Here is a 16691-nt window from a genome sequence, read left to right on the forward strand (position 1 = left end):
AGGGTCCTAGTATTTCCTTTGTGAACCCAGGTTGACCCCAGTAAAGGATTTTAGACCAGTGTCGCTGTGACCACTCGTCGCGCTAGCTTTACCCCGACCATTGTATAGCACCACTAAACTCTATCATTATGAATTCGTATTGTGGTCTGATTCTCGATTTGACTGGCTTGATTGGCCAGAGCGGACTGACTCGAATCGTTGGATACTACTACCTAGTCGACCCTGTCCATCTTACACCCGATTGTTGTCAGCTACCATTGGACCAATAATTGATAACCCCTGATCTATTACCTTTTCTTGATTGGATATATATTTTTTGATCAAATGGATTGAGTTATGCTATATTGATTGCTTCGAACAATTGGACGTTATCTTCTAGCTGATCTCGTATATCTTTCTATACAAATCTATGTTCATAGTCAAGCCCTGATTTTGTATGAAGTTATAATTATCTGGATAGAAAGAAGCCCAACAAGATATTATACTCTAGTTTCTAAATTGAAGTAAAGCCCAACCATTTATTTTAATTTTCAAGTACAGAAGAGTTGATAATATAGATAATTCAAATATTAGAACTCTAAAATTAGGCAATTACTGAATAATTAATTCATTAATATGGTGAGCGAATGATAAGGGATAAGTTGGTGTTATGTCGATATTAAATTGACTGGATATATCAGGTATGGATTGGTAGCATTATAGTTGTGTTGAATTGCGATAGAGGTAAGAATTTTTGTACTTGAATTACCATACATATATATATATTATGTGTGTGTGTGCACGCGCGCACGTATGTGTTTATTGATTTGTATCGCTGGATTTATATCATGAGATTTGTATCAGTTTGGCATGTGACGATATGGTTTTATATGATTTCAAGTACAAATATATTTATGTGGTTATTATACATATCAGATGTTGAGTACATAATTATATGAATAAAGATACATTAAATTTAAGAGAAATTTATTATATATGTGATAATTGATTTGACGAGAGTAACAAGTAAATCAAATGAATAAGATATAATTTTGACTAACCTCATCATAGCGCCCTTAGCTGACACATGAAAAGTCTCCACGAGCTCATGCATGGGAAGCTGCCACGAGCTATAACGTGGGTTGGATAACTACCACGAGCTATAGCGTGGGTGAGAGAGGCACTATGGGCAATAACGTGGGTCGGATAGCCACTACGGGCTATAACATGGTACGACATCAGTCTTGAACTGAGTCATTATCTTGGTTAGTCCACAGCTGGAAGTTTTTAATAAGAAACATGAAAATCAAGTTAATGAGAAATAGATAACATGATATAAAAAATTGTTGTTGAACAATTGGCTATTTATGATATATATGTGCGCACGCACGGGCGTGTATATATATATATATACTTTTAAAAAAAAGATAATAATGAGTACTTATGTACACATTATTTATGAGTTTGTCGATTATTGATACGATATTCAATTATCTAGCATTATTTATTGATTATATTTTTATTACTTATAGTGTTGCAGTTCGAAATTCTTACTAAGCTGTAAAGCTCACAACCTCCTTCTTTCTCTTTTATAGAGTTGCAAGTTGCGTAGTATATGGCTATGGTTGAGATCACAATTGGAGAGGATAATTAGATAAAACATCATTAATACAAGTTGGATGATCAAATTTTGTAATTAGACCAACCTTGTTATCTAGTATGAATTGAGATCCTTGTTGATTACGGATATTGAGGTTGTATTAAATTTTCAGGCCTAATATATTCTCTAAGGCTCAGCCTAAGGAGTATGTTGTTGTGTCACGCACTCGAACTCAGGTGCCGGATCCGAGGTGTGACAGAAATAATCTAGAGTCATCACTCAATGGGGGCTTAAGTAAAATCTTTCATACAAGGGTTCGGGTTGCATCATTTGCATGAAAGAATGATTCGTCATCTTTTGCAACCTGAATGGTTGGATCATGCAATAGCTGTTCTGAGATCTATACCGGCCAATGGAGGAAAGAGATTGGAGTGCTTTTAGAATGGTTCAAGGTGTAATCTGATGGTTGATGCCACGAAAGAAGATCCACGATTTCATCGCATTAAAGATGCAACACGATTCCCTCAAGAAAACCCATCAATCTTACAAAAATAGTTAAATTTATAACACCTATCAGCTTAAGCTTTTGGGACAAGTGGTGATTTCAACATGGTATCAGAGCAGAGGTCCTGAATTCGAACCCTGTCTCCACACTCTTTAACCCCACTATTAAAAATTTCATATGTTGGGCTTGCCCATTAAAGGAAAGTCCGGCCCACATGTGAGGGGGAGTATAAGAAAATATAAAATATATAAATAAATCTACCTCATCCTATCTGCTTAAGCTTTTAGGACAAGTGGTGTTTTCAACATACGACATGATACCTATTTATGCGGTATATGAATAAAATACTGTTTTGACCAAAATACCTATTTATGCGGTAAAGAGATATGCTCTAAGTGATGCAGACTCCATCCACTCTCTTGAAATCCGCCATCTTAGTACCTGATCTTGCTCTCTTGCCCCATAAATTGGTGGAGGGCCCATGTAAAGGATAGCGTGGGCAAACATGCCCATGCATGTCTCGCGGTCACTTGTGATTTGTGAGACAAACATAAACTTTTTTGGTAGAAAATATTACACGTCTATTTTAACCCATCGATCTCGTGTAATATAACTTTCCATGATAATGACTCCTACCCCGAGCTAATCACCAAAAAAGCCCAGCTGGACCGGCTCGGGCTTGAGATTTTTTTTTGTTTTTCTTTTGAGGAAGGATACAAATGGATGGAATATTTATGTACTATATATTATCTTGTGGATACAAGTGGGGGAGGAGGACCGATGACCGCCCCTTCTCGGTTCAAACGATGTTGAGGGATTTGTCACATCAAGAACCGGCAGCCCATTATTATTTTCCCATACCTTTCATTATCATCTACTTATTAAAGTCTTATTTTCTCATTATTTATTTTTTTTATAAATTGATTGCCTCTTGCAGCGCTGGTATAAATATATCTAATAAAATTAAAAAATAAATATTCTACAAAATCCACAGCATATCATCGAAGTCGTTTTTTTTCTCCTCTCACACTCAAAATTGAATGAGTATACGTGTACAGATGATTCATCAAAAAATTTATTACCCATTTTATCTTCAATGGTTTGGAAGGAGAAAAAAAAGATTGATTCAAAGAGGTATATAAAAGATTTTAATTGTCCCACCTCGTCTTCCGGGCAGTGGCCTGGCCGTGATCCTGATAGTACGAGAGAATGCGAACCATGACTTATTATTTAATCTCCTTATTTTCTTTTTTTACATATCAGAGTTTCAATTTTCAAATAGATAACAAAAATTATTTGAATATTTATGCTGCCTTCTAATGCTTATGGTCTGTTATTTCTTGTTACAGCATATAACATCTCAAGGTATGGTATTCAACTTATAATTATTTGATAATAACCCACATTGTTATTTTATTATTAGAAAAACTTAGACGCTCGAACGGAGAGGATGCCTGCTGTTGATTAGCATTGTTGCCTTTCCTAGCCATTGCACCCATTATTTACTATAATATTGTTATGCAAAGTAATAGTTACTTAAAAGTTTCGAGAGCTGGTCACCATAAGTTATCTTCATGCCCAAAGAATATTAAACCCTACTGCTCGTTTTGCAAAATATTTAAGTTTTGTTAGAATAATCAGTATTTTCCTTCTGAAGATGGAAAGATCATTTAGAACATTACAAAGAATAGCACATTTATTTTCTTTCTTAGAATCATTATCAAAATATTATGTGAATCCTATCGATATACTTATGAGACTTGTGGCAGACAGCCACGCCGGTTTGATGTTGGTAATTCTTAATTAGAAGGCATTTGGCTCATTTTTATGATTTAAATAAATCATGATGGTCGCAACACCCTCTCCATTTAACAATTCTTCTTAATCTAGGATTATGATACAAATATCCATTTGTGCAATTATTCTAGTAAGAGAAAGGTAGCAACGTATGAGGATTCTTAACCAATCATGATTACATAATTGTAGAGATAAATCCACAATTGTTATTTTAATACTGTATATCTGTTTATGAAGTACTTAGAAAATAAAAGCTGTTAACACAAGGTCAGCACTACATCAAAAAAGCAAAAATGTGATTGCTCATCATAAGAATTTAAGATTACCTTCTATGGACAGGTCAATAAAAAGGAGGGGGCAGGCGAAGAGAGGCAAGGAAAAACAATAGCTTGATCAAATTATTTTTGCACTAAAAGACTGAAACAAAGTATTGGACATACAAGCGTGCACGCAAATATACAGAATATATTTATGCATGTTTGACTACATGATTTATGCATATAATATAATTTGAGAAAATCGAAACCAGCATAGTGTAGAAGACTGGGTCCTATACTTGTACTCTTGAAGGGAAAAGTATGGAAAGAAATGTCTGGCCATCAGACGAGTAAAACATACAAACATATTGGATAACTAGTTTGCTAGCATCGGTATCGAAGAAAAGCCAAATTATCTGCCATTGGATGTCAAACTAAATCAATTATCATCAATATTTTCTTTTCCCTTTTACTTACTTACGATAGGGTGCAAAAAAAAAAAAAAAAAAAAAAAACTTGGCTTACTTTCTTCTCAGCTGTTTGACATTTATGGTTAATTTGTTTAATATTTCTATAAACTGATTGTCGACAATCCCACCATAATTCTAAAACATGTAAAAAAAATAAAAGAAAAGAAAATCAAAGGATATTTTTCTTGCAATCTTTGATGAAGGAACAGTTTCTCCGAGGCATGTTATAGACACCCTGGCGAACTTGGGACCTTGTGAAAGCTTTAATGAGATATTTCTGGTTGGAAAAATATCCCACTATTCCCCTGCCTGAAGTGTGAGGCGAGTTCAAACTCATTTCCTGAGAAACACTGAGTATCCTATCCTTATCAGCCATCTCATTTATGCAACCAAGCGCCTCCCAATCAAAGAGAGGGTCCACATTAGAATGGATCCTTTCCTCTCTCTCTCTCTCTCTCTCTCTCTCTCTCTCTCTCTCTCTCTCTCTTTTTCAACCTCTTCTTTATCTATAATCGTATTCAACACTATTAGGTCAAACAGTCAATTTGATGTGGGGCTACTGTGCACCTAAAGGATGGAGACCTTTGCATGCTAGAAGTCACACCACCAGCTACCCACTACTGTCGAAATGCCTAGACTTTGAATTTTGGCAACCCTCTGATGGTGCTCATTACCAAATCCTCCTTGGCCTGGACCCCTTATGTTTGTTTCTAGTCATTCTATCACTTGTTGTTGCTCACTCCTCTCTCTCTCTCTCTCTCTCTCTCTCTTTCTAAGACCAAGTCCTGTTGATTAGTTTTCCCAACCCATGGAAATGGTATTAATGATGTTCATAATCCTAGTCCTTTCACCAACAAATCTTCTTTGGCTAAATCGTCACGAGCCTGGACAAGAAGTACACAACCAACGCTACCAAAAGCTGAGCTCTGTGGACAAAATATCGGGTACAGGATGGACTAGAAAGCTCATCAAATCAATTCAAGCTCACCTCAGCCAAGATGGCATTACCGAAGGGAGTCGCTGTTTCTCCGTAGATCTTAACTCATTGATATTTTTATTACTTCTACTTTTCGAGAGGGATGTAAGTACTTGAACGGTTCCTGCAGTTGGTGACATCTGAAGAAAACCAACTAATTGTAGTAATATTTCATACTATTGTAAATGGTAGCACCACACAACAACTAATTTTTCATGGTATAGTGTTAGTCTTGCATACTTATTCATTGGCCACAACCTTGAAAAAGTTCAACAGGCACTTGGATTTTTATCCTCAACAACCCAATATTTTACCTGCACTATCTTTAAAATGCCCCCCCAATCCATCCTTTCTACGTTTTTTTTCCAAAAGATTCATCCTCTGTAGACTGTGTAGTGGTAAATTCCTCCCTACTCTTGGGGTGGCAATTGGGACCAGGCAAATAGATGAAGCATCTTGATGCTCAGAAATGGTGGAGACACTAGCTGTCTTTTCTTTATGCTCGTTTTGGTTGGATTAAGCTATTCTCTCATTTATTATGCGTACTAATGGGAGAATCCAATGCCAAAAACCTGTTTGCGGAAAGCAAGAAGCTCTGTTGCCAAGTTGAAAGGCCCGTGTGAGCTCTGAACACGTCAAAATCAAAGAAAACGGCAACATCCATCTCTTGTGGAAAAATAATCTTCAACTCCTGTCGCGTATTTATATATCTGTCCCTCATCCTCTTAGTTTTCAATTAATTAATCGTCAATTTCTGAACGTTTTCTACAAACGAAATAGCTGGACTTAATTTAATTTTTCACATCTAAATTGAAACCAATATTGGAGCCTTCAGGTTGAAGTCACACTAGTTGTCTTGAATTCCAGTCAGTTCTTATAACTACTTTCAGTCTCAACAACCTTATAAAAACCTCATTTGATGTGTAAGCTAACTTTAATCCCTCAACTAGAAAGGTGCAATTCATGTAAAAACCCACAACCTCTCATGTGAATAACCAATGTGAAACTAAACACATATCCTGACATTCATATCTAATCACAAGCACTACGATCGGCCTGTGATCAACCCCAACGAATCCATGCTGCAATGTCTCCTAATCTATATGGGCCATAGGTCGGATCCAGTCTGATGCCATTTGTAACAACCCAGGGCCTTACCCAAAAAGACTAGCCGGAAAATATTTTTAGGTTTCTTAGTTCTATATAAGTACCCAATATCTCTTCGGCGAATAACCGATGTAGAACTAAACACATGCCCGTACGAATCCTCACAATTGTGTATTTAAAATAACAAGAAAAAGAATAGATAAGCAAGTAATTTAATCAATTAGTACTCAAGCATTTTATTCAAGAATCTCAACTTTAATTATGAAGAAAAAAGCTTCAATCCCATGATCTTAAAGTTGCAACTAGGCATGTCAAACAACCATGATATGGCCCTGAGCCATCATCTTAGGATCTTTGAGAAAAAGGCAAGGCAAAAAAAACTCTAGGCTTTGTTCTAATGGATGATCCACTGCCCAAATCCAATTTCCATCTACATACTCGTTTCTGGAATCCTGTCAATATCACACCAGGAGTTACACCTGCCAATTTCGATGAAGTGAGAAGTGGGGAATGTGATTCTCTAATTGAAAAGTTGATGCTGATAATTGCATAGAAAGTCCAATCATATGGACTTCAGGGTTATCCTGAAAGGTAATCAAGAAAATGTGGCGAATCATGATGTTATAATGTTCAGCATTCTTAATCTTCAAAGAAACAAATAGTTGAGAAAAGTCATAAATGATGGCGAAATCTTAATTAAAGAAAAATGATATTTAAAGTTCAGAGCAATAACGTAGCAGGGAAGATAAGAGGGGAAAATTCTTCGAAAACATGCAATCAGTGACTATAAGGAAACAAGGTTCTTTCTGGAGTTCATTGTATAACATTAACCTGATGCACCAAGGATTAGTAAACGATACTCCGGTTCCAATTCCTGAGAACAAAGCCTCTAGTAAAAGTATAAAACAGCAAGTGAATGAATGACATTTCATCTCCAGTTTAAACAATGACAAGCATCATGCTAGCAGTTGTTCAAATATTCCTGAACTGATGGTAGCTCAGAAGTCAGAACTCTATCTGGAAAAGCATAATTAGTTTGATAGGCCCTCAAAGTGACCAGCATGAAATCTTTGGCCAAGAATATCTACCAAGCTGATAGATTATGGAAGTAGACCCTTTTTCAGGATTACCATATGTTTACATCAAACCAGCGTCCATCCTTGATAGTGCTTCAGGTGCAGGTATACAGAAAGAAAAACATTTACATAACAAGATACATGGGAAATGGAGGAAAGGATCACCATCTTCCTTCCTTAACAATCAAGTTTTAAAAAGGCAATCAACAACCTCTTGTATTCATAAGTTAAAAAAAATAAATGCAGGTCATGATACATCAAATCTCGGAAAGAACAAACTGGAAAAATTGCATAGCTTCTGAAACATTCACATGCTTATCCTTCTACAGAACCCAGACCCAAACTTCTCATCCAAGTCAAAAGCAACTTGAGAAATAAACAAAATTAATAAAATTTGTCTTTCTACAGCAAATTTAGCTCGCAAAATCTGAGAGCAACTAATGAATCAAAATCATTGAACATTAATGTAACTCTGGATACACTTGAGACAAACTTAACCCCATGCAACTTCAATAAGGAAGCATGTCTAACCACCATTTTTTTTTTTCAATGTGTGCGTGTCTGTGTAAAACCATTTTTTTCCCAAAGATTAGTTCCTATACTGGAAGTTAGAAGACCTTGCTTAGAATTCATTAAGCGTCATCTGATTCTGTGATAAATCTGCATTATCAGAAAATAGTTTCATCAGACTAATAAATTTGAAAATTCATCAAAACAGATAAGGTGTTAAAGGCTTGACGCCTTGCCAAATATTCTCATCTTTCCAACCCAAATATACATCATAAAACAACCAGAAAACAGTTCTGAGCTCTTGGATCGATGTTTCCCCTCCATTCATTGATTTCCAGGAGTATTGTCTGGAAAATATGTTGTCTTGAATGTTGCCAACACTTAAACTGATGAATCTTGGTCCAGCACCACCAAAATTATTGACTACGAGGGGGAAAAAATGGGTATCTCAATTTACTTCCAAGGGTCAAGGGACCATTGCTTGATAGAATGGTGAAGCCTTGGGCTGACAAGTGCAATGGCACGGATTTGAGTATTGGGGCAGCCACTTGTGTAAAAATTGCCAAAGATTAGGTCTATCCCCAGTTCTCCCTCCCAAGATCCTGGATTGCCAGCACACAACTAAACTAGGTAATATGGTTTTTATCTCAATTTACTACAAAGTTAATCAAAGAGTTGCACTAAATGGAAAATAATTTTGGTATAATTTTAAATATTTGTATTAAAAAGAACAAAACTATGAGGTTTCTTTTAAAACTACATGCAAATATGGTTTTCTTCATGCTTAAATAATGTGATAAACACAGTGGGGAGGAGAATCTTCCAAGTGATGATTGTGCACTTTTCTAACCCTATGACTGATCTAATTTTTCATATTATATTGTAAATTTCTGTTTCTCAAATCATTAATTATTCATATTCGGTTGATCATTGTATAACCCACATATTGTTATTGGATTCAATTTTACAAATTTAACATCCAATTACGGTGTCAGCTTTTTAATAATTAATTGATATGAGGGAGGATCATTTCACTCGAGCAACTACGGAGCACTGTCATACAACCACACCCCATCCGACAGTCTAACTTTTCAGGTTAAATTGTATATTTCTGTTACTGAAACTATTGTAGTTCTCATAATGGTTTCATAAAGACTGATCACTGCATTATCCACATATTATCACGGGCTTTAAATTTTAAACAAGTCTAACATCTTACACTGTTTCAGATATTAGACCTGATTGATATGGAAAAGTCAAATTCTCCATGAAAAACTATTATCTTAAATCATCGTTTTTCTGAGAAGTTCCACTGAGAGACTGTTTCCAAAAGGATGATCAAAGCAAATATTATAAGTTGACACCCCTCCCACCATCATGAAGTCAGAATGTAAAGGCAGCTGGACTGTTTAGAGTGTTTTCTACATAGGCCCTGTTCAAGGCAGCTGAAATTATATTCAAATTTCTGGGCAAACATAAATTTTGATCTCCTGATTCTATCTTGCATGCTGCACCATTGCTAATTCACCAAAGTGCTATTTCAGATTTCAGGTTCCGAAAATTGTAATGAACTGTATCAGTAAAAAACAGCAGATTAACATAAGCAATGAAGAAAATAGAATTGTAGTTGTATCATTTAAACCACAATGCTAGGAATTGCCTCACATTTGGTGCATAAAGTGTTCTACTAGAATATCCCATGCTTACGGTTATCTTTTGTTTACTATGCATAACCATATATAATTAGCATGTGATAGATTACAAACCTATTGCCAAGGTTTGGTATGTCACCAGAAATGCAATAACAGGTAAAACATTTATTACCATGGGGATTACATCTTACAATCACATCTACACTTGCTATTACTGATTTCTCCTCTCCAGAACAAATAAGAGAATGATAAATCCATCCGCTGGGACTTAATATATCAACAAGACAAGACCTTAAAATTGTAAAGATGCATTTCCATATCTTTGTTATGTATTCAATTTTCTAATTTGCAAGGTTTCAAGCAGTCAAACAAAGAAACATCTGCACTGATCAAAATCAGTGAAAGATGACATTTCCATGAAATAACTGACACATTAATGGGTTTAATTGCCAAATTGCTAAGTTTACTATCGTCTATAGGTGAAATCTTTGCAAGCAGATCACATACATCCTCCGTGTTCCAATCAAAAAGAACTCCATCACAGTGCCCGAGCTATATTTTTGAACTCATTCAAACAAGACTGCAAAATCTTCTGACGCTTATGAAGAGACTGTTGTTTGCTCTGCAGGGCATCAATTGCACCAGGTGCCACAAACATGTCCATAAATTTTTCATCATTCACAGCAAATAAATCCAAGCCAATTGCCACAAATAGCCTCTCTCGACTGCAAGGCACGGAAGATTATGAAAGTCAGCATAAAGAATAATGCAGACAAGAAGAGAATACTTATGAACTTTCTAGGATGGTGACTTGTTATGCTTCTAATAACAGGCATAATGCATGATCCAATGCTATCAAACAGTTTCGACATATAAATGAACGATTGATAGTGAGAGGGGAAGAAAAGCAGCAGAGAATTGTTAGATGAGATGCATGTATTATTATTTTAGGACTACAAAAATGGCTTGAGAAACCTACCATGGTGTTAAAAATCCAGCATTCAAGGCTGACGGCACATTTCTCTCAATGAGGACTTCACGTATTCTAGAAAAATGTTGAGCAGACATAGAACAGATTTCAGAGTATGATGACCCTCCTTTTGAACCAACATTATTTGCACGAAACAAAAGACTAGTACTTTGATTTCGGTTAGCATCTAAATTTCTTCCACTAGTTGCTACTCTTGCCTGTCGCTTTCTTCCACCAATATCCATTAAGTTCCCATTTTCCTTCTTGTTAACCCCATAAACATCACTTGGCTGATCAGGGGACGGTGTCTCAGGAACTGTCATTTGGCTTTCTCTGAGCACTTCCTTGGATTCGGATGCTTTCTCAGGTGTTGTATGTTGTTGATCTTTTGGTGGTATATTCTCCTGATCCATACCAGATGTTTCATCCTGTGCCATTGAACCATCTGATAGGTCAAGAGAAAATGACGCAGCAGGAAACTGGATAAATCTGCCTCTGTCAGCAAGGAAATCATTTCCATAACACACTTGGGAATAGGGGCTAGTGACTGAATCAAGGTGATGCCGCACCAATTGCTTGCATTGTTTGGAGAGATCTTGGATGAAATTATTGTACGAGCACCTCAATGTTGCTAGAAATCCGACATATCCATCCATGTCACCATTCATTCGCCCATCTACACTCAACATAAAAATTTGTTAATAGCAATTCAAGAGAAAAAAGATATGTCCAGATAAAGAGAAGAAAAGAAGTAAAAATAATCAACTTGCACACATTCAGTAAATACTCCTATCAATGCAGGCGGCCAAGTTTGAACTCAAGTTCAAGCAAAATTCAACTATATACAAACTAAAATACTGAAATGTCATATATGAGATTTTAGACATGATTAAATAAACCAAAAAACCTTGTAGTAGTACATTTTGCACGATGGGGAAGGGTACCTTGAAGAATCTAGCATTCAACTGTCTTATGGATGTAGAGAAAGAGAGAGAGGGAAAGACGAGCGTCAATTCATCTAATTAGGACCATGTGTAGGAGCAGAAGCACAAGCAATAGTAGTAGTCCTCTCTTTAAGATGAGGTGGATCCGAAATTTCTGTTGTACATGTGTCTCTCATCATTTATAAACTTCCAGCCTTTGTTCTTTTTATGAAATTCCAACTCATAGGCCATGTTTGTATAGGGAGTAAGTGGAGGGTAATCCCCTATTTCCTCCCTTATCCTGCCTGTTGGGGGAAAAACGGATTGCCTTAAAATACGTGAACGCATCACCGGCACGTGATTAGAGGCGCCCGACCTGAAGGCGTCCGACCTGAAGGAGCCCGACCTCGAGGCGCCCGACCTCGACATCCCCGACCTCAAAATGCCAAGCCAACCTCAGGAGGTCGACCTTGCCGTTCACACGTTGCGGCCACACCCTACGGCAACCTCACCGTACCATGCTTCGCTCATCAGCCATGCCGCGACATGACCAAGGTTCATGCCCTGAACGACTGTCAGCAATTAATGCGCAAGGCCTCCACAGACCTCCAACTTACTCAACAATTAATGCGCATGGCCTCCACTGATCTCCGACTTATCCAACAATCAATGCGCGTGGTCTCCATGGATCTCCGGCCTACTCAAAATCTCAGGCCCCCCCACGACAACCAGTTGACTCACTCAACTACGCCCGGTCACCCACAACAACTCAATGGCTCCAGTCTAGCCCTCCACGGCAGCGCATTAATTTACACGATCATGCTCAATCATGACGGTAACTCATTTAATTCGTCCAGTCGAATTACAGGTAACCCGGTACCCCTCCTATAAAAGGGGAACCTCCCCCTTCAGAAAGGGGGCTCGAACTCTAATCTCTACATGCAAAATTCTCTCTTTCTCCACAAAAGCCCCCTCTGACTTAACCATCGTAGGGCCAGTGCCGGAAACCTCGGCCACCGGCTTCTTGCAGGTTCTCCGGAGGACACAGCCCGCCAACGTACCGCCACCCGCCACTCTTGCCGGAGCTCCTCTTTCTCAGCCAGTGGTCGCCCCCGGGTCCAATTTCCAGCAACACTGCCAAACAGCCTTTTTGGCCCAGAGAGAGAGTCTACAATCTCGCCGTAATGTTTGAGGGGATATCCCTCCCAATTATAGAATAAATCTATCCATAGGAAGGGATCGAATAGCTTACTCCCTCTCACATTATAAAATAATTAGTATATTACCCCTTCACTTTTCTATCCACTCTTAAGTACGAAAAAAAGTAGAAGGTAATTTTGTCGCTATGACAAAAATCCAATCATCATATAATCTGAAGCACATTAAATGCATTCTATGACACCCATGATCTCTCAAAAAGATGGAATATATATGGTGTCCACATATAAACAACTAATATTTTAGATAGAAAGCAAATTTCTGATATTTTAACCAACCATATAATATTAAGTGCAAAATTTCTACTTACAGTTTGAGTCATGACTGCGGTTACGCTCAATAGCAAGATCAAAGAGGCTTTTTAGAACAAATGCAAGTCGTTCACAAGCAGTATCAAGAAGAGGAGCAATCCATGCCCGTGCAGTTGCACGAGCTATCTCAGCAGCTGCCTCTGTTACTCCTCCACCCCCACCTCTGCCAGCATGAGCAAGTAGTATGTTTGCAACCTGATACAAAAAATATAAGGAAATTATATAGCAACCTTTGACCAATAGACAGTTGCTGTAAAACTTATATACTATCCAGCAAAGGAAGGTTCATTTCTACCTTCTCTCTAGATACTTGTGGGCATTCAATTGAGTATGTAGCACAACGAAACTCATGCATTACCCTCTCAAACGCTGCTCCCCCATAGAGTTTGAGGGCATGGTTAGGAGGCTTTACTGCAATAGTAACACCAGGCCACCTCCCAGTACCACTCTCTGACTGCTCTTCATCGGTAGTTTTTCCCCATTGCTCTGGAGCAGGATCTGCTGCTCCATCAATTAATGCCCCCTTCAACAGCAAATTTTAATAATGTTTTCAAAAAAATTTTCATAAACTGTATTAAGCCTAAGCAGAAAATGACAAACAAAAGGAAGGTCCCATTAGTGCATACCACATGACTGCAAACAGAAGCTGCATGTAACATGGCTGTCCTCCGAAGATAGGCAACATCAGAAGTTGCCTTTAACTTTGATTCCATGCGAGCTAGCTCTGTGGACACTTGACTACAGCGTTGTTCTAGTAAGGCAAGTGTTGTTGGAGCTGCTTCTTTGTATCGTTTCTGAAGTTCAGCTTCCAAGTATTCTCTGAGACGGTTGAAACCAATATAGCGACCATATTTTTCTTCATCAAATCCTCCTTTGATGTTCTCACGCAGATAGCGCAGTACATCCACATCTACCTGAGAGATCTGTCTGCGGAATTCATCATTAGTGATGCTGCCACGGTCTTTAGGCAGAGCCACAAAAAAAGGGTGGGTGTTCTCTCCAAGGTATCCACTAGCACTCAAATAACTATCCACTTCCCACCGTTCAGTAAATTCCTGAAAGCATTTGTTGTCAGTTTAGTTTTCATTATGAGATCAATCTATACCAATTTGTAAGGATAATAACCCAAGAAACAGACGTACACACACAAAAAGGATAATAAATGAAAAAACAACAATTTCCCATACAGACATGGGTATGGATCTACGAAACGAATCTGCTAAGAAGTAATCCAGTGATACCTTCAACCGATTGTCAAACTTAGAGATGACGATAATTGTCCGTCTAAAAGCAGGATCAATGTCACGAATAGCATCTAGCCAGAGTGAAGAGCACCACTCCACACTACTTTGCTGGAGGAACAAGAGAAGGCGATGAGGTGGGCTTGCCAAGGACTTCACCATTGACAAAATCTCATTTGGTGTACACTCTGGTTCACCCTTCTTTGCCTGCAAGGAGGGGATTGAGAGTAACCCAGTATATTCTAAATAAGAGGTATAAGTTTCTGATATCTCTTTAATTTTTTGATTTCAGCCAAGAAAAGCACCTTGAGAACAAAACCAGGGGTGTCAATGATCGTGAGATTAGGACAATGAGCGTATTCTGCTCTCATCACAATCGGCTTCGAAGAAACTGCAGCTTGAATCTTTCTTAGATGCACCTCTGTCCTGGATCTAATAAGGTCAGCAATGGCCGAAGCCAATACCATCGGACTCCCATACTCCTCCGAATCTTCCTCCTGTGATTTAAAGCAATTGGTATATAATTCTACTATAGCAATTATACAAAAAATGCAATCTTTATGAATAGAGCAACGAGATTAACGATGACTGCAATGCAAAATCTATGAAATTAAGTATCCACATTTGTCATTTAAGACCAATAGAAAAGAGATTTTGATCACAACTACTATAGCGTGCTCACAGAAAAACCAATACAAGTAAAATCATACCCCAATATATATTCTAGGGTTTCCTTTAACACCAGATTCAAGCATCAATCTACAATCTAATCCTAAAAGAAAAGCCTAGCAGATAAACCCTAGTGAGGTAATGGACTTAAAGATCTGAGGAAAGAGCACCTGGAAACGGCAGCGAGGCTCGAGAGCGGATGGATCGTGGACCATCTGGAGGACGAGGGGCCTCCGGGTGCCCATCTCGACCTCCCGGACGTTGAATCGGAAGCCGAGGAGGGCTTCGAGAAGCGAGCTTTTGCCATCGGATTGGCCTCCTAGGGCAACGATCTCCGGGATGGGGAGCTTCTCCCCGAAGGCGACGGCGGCGGCCTGGAGGCGGTTGTAGGCCTCGAATTGGGACTTGAAATCGGCAGCCGCGGTGCCGGCAGCGGCGGAGGAATCCATCGAGTTGGGAAGCGGCGCTCTTCTAGGAGCGGAGGAGGAGTGGGTCTTAGGGTTTGGAGTCTTCACTGGGGTAGAGCTCGCCATGAGAGACACAGAGAGAGATTTAGAATTTGAAAGGGCGGAGAGGAGAGGGAGAAATAGCCGTTCTCCTTTGGAACCGGGAGTAGCCGGTTTCGGTCGACGGGCGCGCTGAGCTTTTCGTCTGAAAAGCCGCTTTTTAACCGGGATGCGCTCCGTTTCCCGGTTTGCTCTCTCTTGGTGGCGCCTGGAAAAATACTGAACAAAATCTGATTCCAAAATCATATCAGGAGTCACTTAAGATTCCTGAACTCGAACATTTTGACAATGAGATCATATGCTGACGATGATGATACAACCAACGTGGCATGTGAGGGTGGCAATACTTGCCCTCATCCACAATCAAGCTAATAAAAAGGTTCAGTTTGGATTTTTGTAGATTCGTGTTGCAAAACTGGTTGATTTGCACGACTCTTTTATTAAACTAGTTAGGTCAAGTTTAGGAACCCAGCCTATCTAATCCGGATTGACCCATTTAACACTTGATCAAGTTTGCAAGCCAACATTCATTTGAACTAGGATAAACTAAGTTTACTGAATATTTGCCAAGGGTGTTCGTCAAAATAATAGGTAAAGAATAGAAATAAAATATATGTCCCATATTACAACTCTCCAACCACTCTGCATCTTCCGTCATGCGATCCTATAAAATTATTAGGGAGACCAAATCTATCGTGGATCTAGAATAAAATAATTCAATCCAATAATTTCATTCTAGGATTATAGGAATCTATCTAAGATGATTTCATCTTAGATCCGCTATATACCTAATAATTTCTGTGTGGCTTTGAGGGAGATAAACAGACATTTCTTGTAGACATTTTTAATTTTCTTATGGTTAATTATGCGTAGGAAGGACACTATTTATTAAAGTTGCTCTGGTGTTGACATCCTCCCTTTACG

The 16691-nt window shown here is 38.4% G+C and overlaps 1 protein-coding gene across 1 annotated transcript; it reads right to left on the bottom strand.

The window, feature by feature from the left end:
• Nucleotides 1-10227: 10227 nt before the first annotated feature.
• On the bottom strand, nt 10228-15877 carry LOC103723120 (dynamin-related protein 5A). Its single transcript, XM_008813939.4, has 8 exons — nt 15432-15877; nt 14898-15089; nt 14593-14799; nt 13978-14406; nt 13647-13874; nt 13351-13546; nt 10909-11575; nt 10228-10654 (listed from the first exon to the last, which is right to left on the bottom strand). The coding sequence occupies exons 1-8, from the start codon at nt 15792-15794 to the stop codon at nt 10468-10470; spliced, it is 2469 nt and encodes an 822-aa protein (XP_008812161.2). The 5' UTR covers nt 15795-15877; the 3' UTR covers nt 10228-10467.
• Between the last annotated feature and the right edge of the window lie 814 nt (nt 15878-16691).

This window comes from Phoenix dactylifera, chromosome 4, assembly GCF_009389715.1.
Source record: "Phoenix dactylifera cultivar Barhee BC4 chromosome 4, palm_55x_up_171113_PBpolish2nd_filt_p, whole genome shotgun sequence".
NCBI lineage: Eukaryota > Viridiplantae > Streptophyta > Magnoliopsida > Arecales > Arecaceae > Phoenix > Phoenix dactylifera.

Bases quoted from the DNA above. Each gene is read 5' to 3' on its own strand.
- LOC103723120 (XM_008813939.4), bottom strand. From the start codon at position 15,794: ATGGCGAGCTCTACCCCAGTGAAGACTCCAAACCCTAAGACCCACTCC. The intron at 15,090-15,431 runs GTGCTCTTTCCT...TTTAAATCACAG, and splicing joins AGCCTCGCTGCCGTTTCCAG to GAGGAAGATTCGGAGGAGTA. The intron at 10,655-10,908 runs GTAGGTTTCTCA...CGTGCCTTGCAG, and splicing joins GCTGGATTTTTAACACCATG to TCGAGAGAGGCTATTTGTGG.